Source organism: Capra hircus, chromosome 8 (assembly GCF_001704415.2).
Source record: "Capra hircus breed San Clemente chromosome 8, ASM170441v1, whole genome shotgun sequence".
Lineage (NCBI taxonomy): Eukaryota > Metazoa > Chordata > Mammalia > Artiodactyla > Bovidae > Capra > Capra hircus.
Genome location: NC_030815.1, coordinates 99815490 through 99831005, shown reverse-complemented (window position 1 = coordinate 99831005; position 15516 = coordinate 99815490). Strand labels below are relative to the sequence as shown.

Genomic DNA, 15516 nt, shown 5'->3' with positions numbered 1-15516 from the left:
CTGATAGTTTGAAGACTGATATGATATGCTTATGGATAAACTGAAGAGCAGTGAGAGCAATGGAGGATAGCATCAGTAAATCCATTCATTAAGTTCTCTGTACACTGTTTATAGTGTTTAGTTGAATGACAGATGATGAACTTCCAGGTGTAGTATGGGCATGTATGTTGCTGTGATCCAGAAGAGAAAGTGTAGATTGGAAGTAGGGGATTGAGGATACAGCCTCAGACCAAAGCCATGAAGCAAATTAGGCTTGATCTTTCAGATATCCACGTAAAAGATTATCTGATGGGTAAATCATGGCAATACAAGATTTCCTCACAATTAGTGATAAGCTTCCCTGGTGGCTCAGATGGTAAAGACTCTGTTGCAATGTAGGACACCCAGTTCAATCCCTGGGTCAGGAAGATCCCTGGGAGAAGGGAATGGCTACCCACTCCAATATTCTTGCTTGGAGAATTCCATGGATAGAGGAGCCTGAGGGGCTATATAGTCCATGGGATCACAAAGAGTTGGACACAACTGAGTGACTAATACACATACAAGATAAATGGGTCGGCCCTATTATAGTTCCAACAGAAGAGTTTGAAGCAGCATCTGAGGCTACCTATGGATATAGCAAAAAAAGTCCCAGTCAGTCAACTAGTAACTGAGTGGCTTTGACCAAATTATTTAACTTTTGTACTCCTTAGATTTCTTACTGATGAAATAGGATACAAGAAGACTACCTACTTCATAGGTTTGTTCCAAGGAATATATGGATTAATATATAGAAAGTGACTAGAAAACTTACTGAGAGCTTATAATACTAAGCTGTCAATAACTGTCCATTATTGCTATTATTTTAGGCAATTCATCTAACATCAATGACCTTCAGTTTTCTCTGCTTTTAAAATGGAGCTATTATAACATGTGCCATATAGTTTTGTCAAGAGGATTAAATAAAATATTTAAATTTCACCAGTGTAATATTGGGCACATGGCAGAAAGTCACTACCTGGGACTTTTTTTGTTTGTCCTTTTCTCTGGGAAAAGTGATATGTTGAGTGGAAAGACAGAATGGCTGTTGCACTAGCTGGGATTATGAAATTATGAGTGTTATTAACTGTGTCATAGAGGACTTGTTTCGAGTCCTACCAGCATTCTGTCTTGTAGGATGGGGGCCTTCTGCCCTAATGCGAGTCAGAAACTGGATGGGACAGAGTCTTCAAGGAAAGGATTTTGGTTACCATATTGCAACAGGGTTTTGAAAGGCATAACTTTTATTACTGTAAATTAGTATCTAAAATGTGTACTACTCAGATGGAGTTTCCAGATTCCGTAATAAAAGATCTTGTTTTTTTTTCTGAAAAACATGATCAAAGCAAAAGAAATTAACCTCATTTCCCCTGTCTTGATGTCCTCTGAAGTTGCATCCTTTTTTTTTTTAATAGGTTTTTTTTTCATACAATTGCTAAAGGTTACTTTCCATTTGCAGTTATTGCAAAATACTGGCTGTATTCCCCATGTTGTACAATATATCGTTGCAGCCTAAATCATATCCAATAGTTTGTATCTCTCACTCCACTGCCCCTCTATTGCCCATCCCCCTACTGGTAACCACCAGTTCTCTGTACTTTTGGGTCTGCTGAAACTACTTTCAATTTGGATGGATCCACTTTTTAGATTCCCAGGGTAGCTCTAGTGGTAAAGAACCCACCTGCCAACACAAGAGACTTAACAGACATAGGTTCAATCCCTGAGTCAGAAAGATCCTCTGGAGAAGGAAATGGCAACCCACTCCAATATTCTTGCCTGCAGAATCCCGTGGACAGAGGAGCCACGAGGGCTACAGACCATGAGGTCGCAAATAGCTGGATATGACTGAGACAACGTAGCACACTTTTGGCCTCAAGACTGTCCGTGTTTGTGGCCATTCTCAGTGGACGTAGATTCCAGAATAATAGCTTTCCCCGTATACAAGTTGTTCACTTATCTCTCCCAGACCTAAATGCCAGTGCACCAATCTTACAGCTCCATTTTTCTTGCTCCCTAGACTGCCAGATCAGCCTGTGTCTCAGAGGTAATTCCTAGGTGCCCATGTCGCAGACCTTATACCCACACCACAGTCTATTGAGTGGGACTTTAATAGGGTACTTGGCTGTACTAGTCTCTTTCCCTTAGGGCCGGAATCTTCCCTTTACTTTGTCCCTGTCTATTATTGTTCAGGTCTTAATGCATTGAGAGAGATGTTCCATAACTGAGGCCATCACCTGTCTCTTTTCTGGGTATTCATTAGCAGTTCATGTATGTTGCTGAAACTCACCCCTTTGAGTTCCTACTGTGAGCCCATCACTGTTTCTGGGCCTACCACCATGGACCTAGTACTGAAATTTAGGCTGAGACTTTTGAACGTCTTCCACAGGGTAAATAGAACTTACTGTGCCTGAATCTAGGCCATTGATTCTTGGTAAGTCGTAATCAACTTTACCCTGCCCTGTTAAGTCACTGTCAGAACAGGACAGCTCTGCCTGGGTTGTTGAATTCCCAGCATGGCTCACTTCAGAGCATGGCTCGAGTAATCAGTAGTGGTCACCTTTTACATGTAAAAACTTATTTAGAATTGAGAGACAAACCAGATCCTAGTTCTGTGATTCAACTTGTGTGGTGCCATTGTTTCAGTCTTTAATCAAATAATTACAGAAGTAAAGGTATGTGTTTTAAGTCAGTTGCCCACAATCAACACCCTTAGGCAGCAGTCAGGGCTGCAGCTTTATTTGTTTATTTGAGCAGGGACTCTAGAAATCTGGTTACTGCTGCCTGACCTCATGCTGGTTGGGAAGCCAGGAGACTGACCTGGAGAACCGACTGCATAACTTCCTGCTGCATCTGGAGATTCCTCGCTGAAAAGACTCAATTTTTGCCTGACCCTGCCTGGCCTGGAGAACTGAGGATGAGGTCCCAGACTGAAAGAGCTTAACTGGCTGCACCAAATGCCCAGCCTGTGCTTGTGCAAATCACACACTTTGCTATTTGGATGGGAGTGGGGAGCGATTGGGAATTTGACGGAAATGAAAAGATATTTCCTTGTAACAAGAGAATGTAACATTCCACTGCTCATTCTTTTTTTTTTTTTTTTTTTATGACCTCCCTGTTGTATGTGCTTGCAGATCTGCCTTCTGGGAGTTTTATTCAAGAGGATATGTCCCATTGCTCCTATCTGTGTGAAGCTGGCAAAGACTGCTGTGACCAGATGGCAAGCTGCAAATGTGGGACTCACACGGGTCAGTTTGAGTGCATCTGTGAGAAGGGCTATTACGGGAAAGGTCTCCAGTACGAATGCACAGGTGAGTGTCTGGTCTGTGTCAACTATATCAGTTGCCTTGCTGCTCTGTAGGAAAGAAGCCCCACGCTCAATGGCTTAACCACTAAGAATTTAGTATTGGTTTTAGATTTGTTTTTTAAATGTGGACCATTTTTAAAGTCTTTCTTGAATTTTTTACAATATTGCTTTGTTTTATATTTTGTTTTTTTTTTTTTTTTTGGCCATGAGGCACGTGGGATCTTAGTTCCCTGACGAGGGATGGAACGTGCACCCCCTGCATTGGAAAGCAAAGTCTTAAGCCCCGGACCACCTGGGAAGTCCCAAGAGTATTGATATTGCTCATGAATCAGTGAATCAGTTGGGCAGCACTTTTGGTCCTCAATTTGTTGTTGACTGTGAGTAAGGTTGGTGACCCTGCTGATCTTACCTGAGTTCTCTCACCTGTTTGGGCATCAACTAGCTGGAGGCTGGTCTAAAATGGCTTGCCCAGGACCTCTAGGGTGTTGTTCATGTGGCTTCTCAGACTCCATGAGGCCAGCCCAGTCTTGTTCAACTGGTGGGCACAGAGTTCCAAGAGGAAGTGGAAGGCTTCAAGGACCTCTTGAAGTCTAGATCAAGATCTGGGAACGGGGAAGGTTGGGGGCTTTTTATTTGTAATCAGTCAATAGCCAAATCATCAAAATATGCTTCAGCCTCTGTGAGAGACTGAAACAAGTGGGATTCTGGTCCTCAGGGTACCTGGAACTTGTGGGATTGTCACCAAAATATGTAACATTCACTTTATGGTCTTTTAGCTCCTCCGAAGTCTCCACAAAGGAACATCAAAAAGCTCTAAAAAAAAGTGACATCACTTCAAAATGGAATTCACTTCTTTGACATCTGTAATTTTACCTCTAGGTTTCCTTACCGAAATATCTTTGTAATTTTAATATTTTGTTAGAAAAACAACTTAGGATTCTTGTGTTTTAAATTATATTTTAGGATAGAGCAACTATTTAGAAGTAGTGTGTGGTTTTTCTGTGACAGCATTTTATTTGTTCTACTTTACTTAAAAAGCAGCATGGTTTTTAGAGGTTTTTTTGTTTCTTTTTAAACAACTCTTCCCTGGTTTGCTGCTTGGGAAAAATGTATTCCCATGGAAATTAACACCCACCAGGAGAATTTCCGGGCGGTAGGCTTACTTTATACTGTCCAGTGTGGTCTTTCACTGCTTGTTTGATGTGAACGCTGTTTCATTTTGACATTTGGAAGGTAGGTAGGTCTGCTCCGTAACACAGAAACGTGGCTCTTCCAGGGTTGAACTTCCCAGTTTTGACCTGCTCTGTTTTTCTCCCTTTTCTTCTCCTCGTGGGACATTTCTTTTTGCTTTTTCTACTTGCTGTTATTTCTTTTTTAAAATGGAAGTGTAGTTGATTTACAATGTTGTTAGTTTCTCCTGTACAGCAAAGTGATTCAGTTATACATGTATGCATCCTCTCTTTTAATCCTCTTTTTCACTGTGGTTTCTCACAGGACATTGAGTATAGCTTCCTGTGCTGTGCAGTAGAACCTTGTTGATCCTTTCTGTATATAAGTGGTGGCATCTGCTGGTCCCGGTCTCCGAAACTGACTTTCATTCTCATTGCTCCTCGTCGCCCTTCCCTCAGTTTCTTCTCCTCCTCCTCCCCTACCCCCTCCCACTGGTCCTGATCCCATCTGGCAGACACCCTTCCTGGGTGCGAGCATCCACGCTTGCCCAGCAGAATCACTCCTTTCTTGGCCCCGTTCCCATTCCACCCAGCAGGATTTCTCATTTAAGCAGGGAAAAAAGGGGGGTTGTAGAGAGTCAGCCCAACTGCCTCTGAGTTGGCAAAACGCCTCCCCTTGAGTCTTCCCACACTTCCATGAACAGCGCAGCTTGGCAGCCTCCCTGACGCCCCCTCCTTCCCTCCACCCGTCCGAGCCCACCAAACAGTCAGAAGCTCTCATTTTCTTTGCTGCATGCTGTAGTCAGCACGTCTGTTTCCGTGTGGTCTGAGACTGAGCTGCTCCCTACCAATAAGCCACTGCAGCCTCAGCCATGCTGTGCCCAGCCCCTACTGCTCCTGGGCACTGTAATCTTGCATCCCAGGGGACAGGCTGCATGAAGACAGGGAGGCAGTTCACAAACCCTCTGCCCCCAGTTACCCAAGTCACTGTGGCTGCCACCAGTTGTACATTCCAGGCTGAAAAGCACAGCTGCCTTTAAGATGTATGCAGTGGGTGGGCCCATCAGTGAAGCCTCAGCAGAGGGGACAGAAGCACTTTGGCTGCTGGTTCTAGCCAAGAACACCAAGCACAAAAGGATTCATTTATCCATCCCTTTGCTTCAGTTAGTAAGCCTTGCTTATGTGCAAGATTTCAGCTAGATCCAGTTCATTGATATAAAACTTGATGTTATCATCTTTGATATTTGTTTCTTAGGGATGAGAGTAAGTGGTATCAGAACTCTGAGTTGTGCTTTGCACACTTGTGGTAGGCTCTGCTCATCACTGGCTTCTGTATGCTACGAGCTAAGAAAATAAATTATAACCTTCCTGTGACCTGAAGGACTCATTACTAGACTCTTACCGCTTGGAAAGGCAGAAAGAAATATTAGCTCTACATCATCCAGTACTGAAAACCTGGAAGCCGTGAGCCCCTTTTAAAATATAGTTCGCTGATAGATGTTCCTGAGCACTTTCTCTGTGCCAAGCCCTGTGCTAGGCACCAGGCAGGGGTTCAGTGGACCAATAGACATGGTACCTACCTTCTAGGAACTTGCAATCTAGCTACACAAAGCAATTTGTATTGCAGACTGTGCTGTGTTGATACAGGATGAAGGAGGGATCCCAGGGAAGGTTAGAGTAATATCCTGCTCTCTAAACCAAGATCTGGGAGAAGGCAATGGCACCCCACTCCAGTACTCCTGCCTGGAAAATCCCATGGACGGAGGAGCCTGGTAGGCTGTAGTCCGTGGGGTCGCTGAGGGTCGGACACGACTGAGCGACTTCACTTTGACTTTTCACCTTCATGCATTGGAGAAGGAAATGGCAACCCACTCCAGTGTTCTTGCCTGGAGAATCCCAGGGAAGGGGGAGCCTGGTGGGCTGCCGTCGATGAGGTCGCACAGAGTCGGACACGACTGAAGCGACTTAGCAGTAGCAGTAGCAAGATCTGAAGGATGGCTAGACGATAGTTACCTTATTGCTTCAGGAGAGAATGATACCTTTCATTCAGAATAGTTGGAATTCTGAGCACTTATCCTCATCGTAGAAACAATGCCTTTCCAAAGCAAATCATTTATCTTTCAAGCCAAAAGAAACCTTGGAGATTATCTGCGCTAAACTCTTCATTCTACAAGAGGAAATTGAGGTCTCAGGGAAAGGTGAGTATTTTGCTCAAGAGGGCATATCCCACCCACAGTCAGCAGGACCCAGGAAGGGACCCAAGACATTTTTCTCTAAATCCTATTTCCAAGATATCATACTGCTTATTTTGCATTTTTTTCCTGAAAAGCTTCTCGGATTCGTTGCTTTTCAGAAACCATAAACACTGAATTGTACTCAAAGTGTTTAAAAATGCAGAAAGACTGGCTCACTTTCAGCCTCTGATACAAACTATGTCACTTTGAATGATTAATTCCTTCTAATTCTCTGTTCCTTCTGTAAAATGGGCTTCGTAATGGTATAGTTTTATGTGTGTGTGTGTGTGTGTGTGTGTATGTGTGTGTGTGTGTGTGTGTGTGTGTATTCTTTGTCATATGATAAAAAATCTCCCTGGGTCAGGAAGATCCCAGTGGAGAAGGGAATGGCACCCCACTCCAGTACTCTTGCCTGGAAAATCCCATAGATGGAGGAGCCTGGTGGGCTGCAGTCCATGGGGTCGCTAAGAGTCAGATACAACTGAGCGACTTCACTTTCACTTTTCACTTTCATGCATTGGAGAAGGAAATGGCAACCCACTCCAGTGTTCTTGCCTGGAGAATCCCAGGGATGGCGGAGCCTGGTGGGCTGCCGTCTATGGGGTCGCACAGACTCGGACACGACTGAAGCGACTTAGCATAACATAGCATAGCATATATGTATATGTACATAGTGGGTTGGCCAAAACATTCATTTAGACTGTTCTGTAACATTGTATAAAAAACCCAAACAAACTTTTTGGCCAACCCAATATATATGTATACTTAAGTATATCTGTAGATATGGGTGTGTATATACATATGTATAGATAGATAGATGGTTGGGTAATTGAGAGAATACACTTGGAGTGTCTAGGACAGTATTTGGCATGTCAGTTCTCAATCAGTGGTAGTTATTGTTATGAGATATTATTGTGAGAAAACTAATGAATGAACACTAACATGCTAATCTCAAGAACGAGATACGGGAAGATAAAGGACAGCATCTCTTTTGTAAATCCTACTCTTCTGGGTGAGACTAGTGGCCTTCACTTGAGAAATCATACTGTCGAGAGGGTAAGGAGAATCCCTGCATGCAAGTGAGTACCGTGAAGAACCATTGCAGCTGCTACAGGTGGACAGCATATTGACCTAATGAGTATCCAGTGAAAAGCAAGAATCCTGCATGAGAAAAGGCAGTACGATACTGTGCCATTTTATACTGAAGTAGAGATTGTTGGCTTGACTGGGGAAAAGTTACATGCTGAGGTAAACTGTATTTGTTAGTTAACTTCATAGAAAAGCAGAATACTAGAGATATCTATAAGGGTCTTTCTCAACATTTGCTTGGGAGATGAGGAAAGTGCATCCCATGAAGGAAGTTTTTATTTTTTGGTTGTAAGTCAGTGCTTTATGAAAGGCTGTTGATATTTTGTCTTTTTTTTTTAAAAACTGACATAACTCATCTTCATTTTCTGCAGGTATTTTGTATAATTCAGAAATTCAGGTATGGGATTTTAGTACTACATGAGCAGGTTTAAAAGGTTGAGGAAATATCCTTCTAGGCTTAGTAATTGAACTTAAGCTAAGGGAAGAAGACTGAAAACCTATGGAATCTAACAGAAAGAAGGTGCTTCCAATTTCTAGCTCTAGGTTGATTTCCTCATTCTTCACAGTGAACAAAGGCATTTGAAAGTGATGAAGAGGCTGATGCTGATGATAGCAGTAATAACTGATGATGATGATAATAATAGCTAATATCAATATTTTAGTGGCACTTACTGTATGAATCTGCCTGCAATGCAGGAGACCTCGGTATGATCCCTGAGTTGGGAGGATCCCCTGGAGAAGGGAACGGGTACCCACCCCAGTATTCTGGTCTGGAGAATCCCACGGACTATACATCCATGGGGTTGCAAAGAGTCAGACATGACTGACTTTCACTTTCAGTTCAGTTCAGTTGCTCAGTCATGTCCGACTCTTCGCGACCCCATGAATTGCAGCACGCCAGGCCTCCCTGTCCATCACCAACTCCCGGAGTTCACTCAGATTTACATCCATCAAGTCAGTGATGCCATCCAGCCATCTCATCCTCTGTCGTCCCCTTCTCCTCCTGCCCCCAATCCCTCCCAGCATCAAAGTCTTTTCCAATGAGTCAACTCTTCGCATGAGGTAGCCAAAGTATTGCAGTTTCAGCTTTAGCATCATTCCTTCCAAAGAAATCCCAGGGCTGATCTCCTTCAGAAGGGACTGGTTGGATCTCCTTGCAGTCCAAGGGACTCTCAAGAGTCTTCTCCAACACCACAGTTCAAAAACATCACTTCTTCGGCGCTCAGCTTTCTTCACAGTCCAACTCTCACATCCATACATGACTACTGGAAAAACCATAGCCTTGACTTGATGGACCTTAGTCAGCAAAGTAATGTCTCTGCTTTTGAGTATGCTATCTAGGTTAATCATAACTTTTCTTCCAAGGAGTAAGCGTCTTTTAATTTCATGGCTGCAGTCACCATCTGCAGTGATTTTGGAGCCCAAAAAGATAAAGTCTGTCACTGTTTCCACTGTTTCCCCATCTATTTCCCATGAAGTGATGGGACGGGATGCCATGATCTTAGTTTTCTGAATGTTGAGCTTTAAGCCAACTTTTTCACTCTCCTCTTTCACTTTCATCAAGAGGCTTTTTAGTTCCTCTTCACTTTCTGCCATAAGGGTGGTGTCATCTGCATATCTGAGGTTATTGATATTTCTCCCGGCAATCTTGATTCCAGCTTGTGCTTCTTCCAGTCCAGCGTTTCTCATGATGTACTCTTCATAGAAGTTAAATAAGCAGGGTGACAATATACAGCCTTGACGTACTCCTTTTCCTATTTGGAACCAGTCTGTTGTTCTGTGTCCAGTTCTAACTGTTACTTCCTGGCCTGCATACAGATTTCTCAAGAGGCAGGTCAGGTGGTCTGGTATTCCCATCTCTTGTAGAATTTTCCACAGTTTATTGTGATCCACACAGTCAAAGGCTTTGGCATAGTCAATAAAGCAGAAATAGATGTTTTTCTGGAACTCTCTTGCTTTTTCCATGACTTTCACTTTACTATATCTCAAATACCATTTCAAGCATTGATATATATTGACTCCTTAATGTTCAAAATAATTCTCGGGAATAGTGTTCCACTTTAGAGACAAGGAAACTAGAAGTCTGAGAGGTTAAGTAACTTATCCAGAGTCACACAGCTAATAAGAGCTGATTTATGAACCAAAATTGTCCGGCTCTGGAGTCTACCATCTAGCCACAGAGATAGACATTTAACAGATAAACATAATTAAAAATATAATTGTAAAGTGCAGTTAAGTATTAATTTGACCCTTATGAGAGCATCAATATTTGTTTACTTTCAACCCACGAGGTCACAGTTTCATGCAGTTCAATCTAATACAAGGCAGGGAAAGAAGAGAGTGAATGACAGAAAGGACTAACCCGATCTGGCCACTGCATACAGTTTTTAAATTATTACTCATTTACGGAATAAGCTGGGCTTCCCTAGTGGCTCAGCTGGTAAAGAATCCGCCTGCATTGTGGGAGACCTCGGTTTGATCCCTGGGTTGGGAAGATACCCTGGAGAAGGGAATGGCTACCCACTCCAGTATTCCAGCCAGGAGAATTCCATGAACTGTATAGTCCATGGGGTTGCTAAGAGTCTGAGATGACTGAGCGACTTTCACTTCATGGAATAAGCTATAAGTTCCTTAATAGAGCACAAAGGTTGTATGATTTGACCTCTCTTTACCCTTTGAGCTAAAAGCTGGAACTAGTTATAGTTTCCCCAAAATACCATGATTTCATCCCTCAGACCTTTTTTCCTGCTTCTTCAAGTCCCCTTTCCCACCACAACTAACTGTTTGCCTTGTGCCTTCTTCATCAGACTAGTGATTTAATGGGCAGTGGTTTTCTAGTTCACTGTGCATCCCCATTGCCTGCTTTCAGTGCCCATCAAGAAAACAGATGTAAGTATGAGGCCAAGTTTAATACCAGAATGTTGAGCAAACAAAGAACTCATTATCTAAATCTGAGGCAATTGCTTGGTGTCCACATCCACCTTGGGCAGCATGGGATCCTTAGCACAAAGGCACGTGGTAAGACTTTTTAAGAATGTATTCAGTTTACTTGAATGCAAAATATTGATATTTGGTTAACTTTTGTCAACAATTAATCAAATACAGTGCATGGTAATGGTTAATTCCCTAGATGAGTCATTTTAAAAGGCTAGTTGTGCATAGCCAATGAACTCCTGTTGTAAATCCAAGCAGTTGCAGCTGTTGTGAATTTCCCCTCAAGGGATTCGAGAGACAGAGTATACAATAGACATCTTGAGGACACTGCTTTGCAGGCAACAGCTCCATTTCAGTGAATTTGGAATGGTGAGCAGGTTGAAAATTATACCTGGATGGGGGCCAACACTGAGGACCAGATAATGAGCCAAAGCCCCAGTTATATTATTTTTCATAAAAGGAGGCTACACAATAGAAATGGAAACAGTGAAATATTTACATAGAAATATCTTATTACACATGTAAATGTATGCACACAAATCCCCACCCTCACCCTGCACACACACTCATTTTCCTGTCTAACTACTATATCATTTCTTTGGAAAGAGAAAGGACAAAGAGCTGTAGACATTCTTGAATAGAAACCAGAACATTTGGAAATCTTCTTCTCTGAGCAGAGCAGAGCTATTTTTTTCTCCCAGAAAACTTCCCTGGCTGTGCCTAATAATGGATTTGTAAGGTGTAAGGAATTTGTACAATGTATTCCTATTCACTTTTTTTATGAGGGAGTGTTGCTGGCATGTTGACAGTGGCTCTCATCAGCTTGAGGAGGATGGGTCACTGCTGCCTAGACTGGGCTAGTTAGTTTGGTTTGCCACTGAATGAGGTAGGGATTCAGTCCTGATGGTGTGATTTCCAGTCTATCATAATTGTTAAAACAGGATGAAATGTATCATTAGACTGTAGGTGTGAAACACTACCAACTTCAAAGTCAGAATACTGTATTTCAGTTCAGTTATTGTCTTCTTCAGCTCTGTGACTTCTGTTTGGTACTTTACCATAGCTTCTGTTTCTTGTTGAAGTTCTCACTGTGTTCGCTCAGTTTTCTTAGAGTTTGGTGAGCATCTTTATGACCATGACTTTGAACTCTTTATCAGGCAAATTACTTATCTCTATTTAAGGTGGTTTTCTTTTCCCTGAAGTTTTGTCTTATTCCTTTGATTAGAACATATTTCTCTCTTTCTTCATTTTCCTTGTCTCCCTACATTGCTTTCTATGCATTAGATAAAATAGACAGCTCTCTCAGTCTTGAAGAAGTGGCCCCATATAGGAGAGGACCTGTATTTTTCAATCCTCCCCAGCTCTTGGTTGTCTCTTAAACCTTTGTGATTGTCCAAGCAGCTTATTTTATTGTACTTTATTATTTTTTTTTAAAAAATTTTACTGGAGTAGAATTGCTTTACAATATTACGTTAGTTTCTACTGTGCAGTAAAGTGAATCAGCTCTACCTATACATACATCCCCTCTTTTTTGGATTTCTTTCCCATTTAGATCACCATAGAGCATTATTGTGGAGTAGGAAATGGCAACCCACTCCAGTGTTCTTGCCTAGAGAATCCCATGGACAGAGGAGCCTAGTGGGCTGCTGTCCATGGGGTCGCACAGTCAGACACAGCTGAAGCGCCTTAGTATGCATGCATGCATTGGAGAAGGAAATGGCAACCCACTCCAGTATTCTTGCCTGGAGAATCCCAGGGACAGAGGAACTTGGTGGGCTGTCGTCTGTGGGATCACACAGAGTCAGACGTGACTGAAGCGACTTAGCAGCAGCAGCAGCAGCAGCAAAGCATTATTGAGTCAAGTTCCCTGAGCTATATAGGACAGCCTATTTTTATTTTTATGGTACCCCACTCCAATACTCTTGCCTGGAAAATCCCATGAATGGAGGAGCCTGGAAAGCTGTGGTCCATGGGGTTGCTGAGGGTTGGACACGACTGAGTGACTTCACTTTCACTTTTCACTTGCATGCATTGGAGGAGGAAATGGGAACCCACTCCAGTGTTCTTGCCTGGACAGTCCCAGGGACGGGGGAGCCTGGTGGGCTGCCGTGTATGGGGTCGCACAGAGTCGGACACGACTGAAGTGACTTAGCAGCAGCAGCTGCATTTTTATTTTTAATGGCTCCCATTAGTTGAGGGTGTGCCAAAACCTGCAGGTGTTCCAATGGGGAGGATCTCAGTCAGCACCTAGATTCAGGCTGTTTGGAATGCATACCTTCAGGCAGCAGCTTTTAAAGTATGCAAATACATACAGTCTACTAGTGGAAGACTCACTGGCTGCCAGAGCCAGGCCACCTGGAGGTGTCCCCAGAGTGGTAGTCACAAAAACTGGGGTTCCAGAGGAGCGTCTAAACTCCTGTCCAGGATGTATCAGCAGGGTGTGGCGAGACGGAGAGAGCAAGTAAAGATGGCATCCAACTGCCCGGGTTCCCTGAGAGCACCTCTCTAGGCCTCTGTGTACTTGGCAAACCTGAGGCTACCCCTCAGGCTCCAGAACAAGCAAATAGGCCTCTTTCATAGAAAGTCAGCGCAGTGCTTCAGGCTATATAGTCTGTGCAGTGCCCTGGGGGTGCTAGCCTGCCAGAGCAGTCTCTCCCACTGTTATAAGGCCCAGAGGACTCCAAAGCAGCTAACCCCCACCCCCCACCACCATCTCCAGAGCCAGGCAATCCCGGAGCATCTCCTGGGAGGCAGCCTCAAAACCCAGCCACCAGACGCGTGTGAAGCCTCCCTCTGGGAGATCCTGGAATTTTGGTTTGTTCAAGGAGAGCATGAAGTTAGCACCTCCCCTTGGAGAGCTCTGGAAAGGATTGTAAATAGCACTTACACGTGGATTTAATTAGAAACCTGCCCTTCGGGCTGCAGCTAGAATGAATGGTTAATTAACAAAGTCTGTGCTCCCAGGAGCTATTGCCTCTTCCTGTCTCTTGGGGGCGGAAGTGGTTTAAGAACTTTTTCTCCATTGGTTGCTCTTTGTCCCTTGGGACCCACGAGCATAAGTCCCACCCACTTCCAGAGCTGAGCAACCTATGGGTAGCGGCTACTCAGCAGCCGCAAAAACTGGGGCACCGGCCACGTTTGAAGCTCCCCTTTTGGAGGTGCTGTGGCTCTAGAGCATAGCAGAGGAAGAGAATAGAGATGGTGCCTGTTGGGAGAAAGAAGGAAATAAGAAAAAAGATGGTATCCACTGGCCAGCGTGAGGAAGAGAAAGGGAGTAAAAGATGGTGTCCGCCAGCTGCAGGCCTGTGTGTGTCTAAACTCAGACGCTTTAAGATGAGCAAATGAACTTTCAGTTCAGTTCAGTCGCTCAGTCGTGTCCGACTCTTTGCGACCCCATGAATCGCAGCATGCCAGGCCTCCCTGTCCATCACCAACTCCCGGAGTTCACCCAGACTCGCGTCCATCGAGTCAGTGATGCCATCCAGCCATCTCATCCTCTTGTCGTCCCCTTCTTCTCCTGCCCCCAATCCCTCCCAGCATCAGTCTTTTCCAATGAGTCCACTCTTCCCATGAGGTGGAAATGAACTTTAGTCGTATCAAATCTGGATGCCTCCAGACCCTCTGCCTCTGCGTTGAGTCCTGGTGCAGGTGAGTCATCAAAGACCCCATTAAGAGGCTCCTTACAGTCTGTGGGTTTTTTGGACTTGAGCCCTGTTGGATTTCAAAGCTAAATGTTTTGGGCTCTTGTCTCTCAGATGCAAGTGTTACAAGCTGGGAGCCCACTGTGGGGTTCAACTCCTCCCTCCTCAGGGAGCAACTCCAGGCTTTGAGTTCTCTCTGATTTGTGGGTGGGCATGCTGGGATGGGGTTTATGATGAGGTTTTGTCCCAGCTCCTCCTGCCTGCTTCTATGGGGGCTTTGTCTCCTTGGCTCAGTGTGTGTGTGTGCATGCTCAGTCATGTCCGACTCTTTGTGACCTCATGGACTGCAGCACACCAGGCTTCCCTGTCCATCACCAACTCCCGGAGTTTACCCAAACTTGTCCATTGAGTTGGTAATGCCATCCCACCATCTCATCCTCTGTTGTCCCCTTCTCTTCCTGCCTTCAATCTTTCCCAGCATCACAGCTTTTTCAAATGAGTCAGCTCTTTGCAGCAGGTGGCTAAAGTATTGGAGTTTCAGCTTCAACATCAGTCCTTCCAATTATCACTCAGGACTGATCTCCTCTAGGATGGATGGATCTCCTTGCAGTCCAAGGGACTCTCAAGAGTCTTCTCCAACACCACAGTTCAAAAACATCAGTTCTTCTGCACTCAGCTTTCTTTATATTCAAACTCTCACATCCATACATGGCTATTGGAAAAACCACACATAACCTTGACTAGGCGGATCTTCTTTCTCTGGGGAATCTTCACAAATCAGGGATGACACCCTCATTGGCAGGCAGATTCTTTACCACTGTGCCACCTGGGAAGCCTTGCTCAATGTGTTGTAGTTGCTTAGATGACCTTTAGGGTTTTTTTAGAGGAAGTTGTCCCATATGTATTATAGCTGCAAATTCGGTGTGTGTTGTGGGAGAAGGTGACCCAGGGATCATCCTCCATCACTGTCTTGAGTGGAGACCTCCCAAAGTCAGTATGTCGTTTTCTTTAGAAATATTCATAAAAATATACCCAATATTCTGAAATTGTCAGAAAAAAGATTATGAACAATTCCTGCTTCTCATTGTAGAATATTCCTTGTTTCCTTCTTCTTTCCCCTAGTCACA

The 15516-nt window shown here is 43.9% G+C and overlaps 1 protein-coding gene across 1 annotated transcript in view; it reads left to right on the top strand.

The window, feature by feature from the left end:
* SVEP1 (sushi, von Willebrand factor type A, EGF and pentraxin domain containing 1) overlaps positions 1–15516 on the top strand; it is a 210261-nt gene that overhangs the window by 36377 nt on the left and 158368 nt on the right. Inside the window, 1 exon segment of the mRNA XM_013966263.2 lies at positions 3150–3326. Coding sequence (XP_013821717.2) covers positions 3150–3326 — 177 coding nt within the window.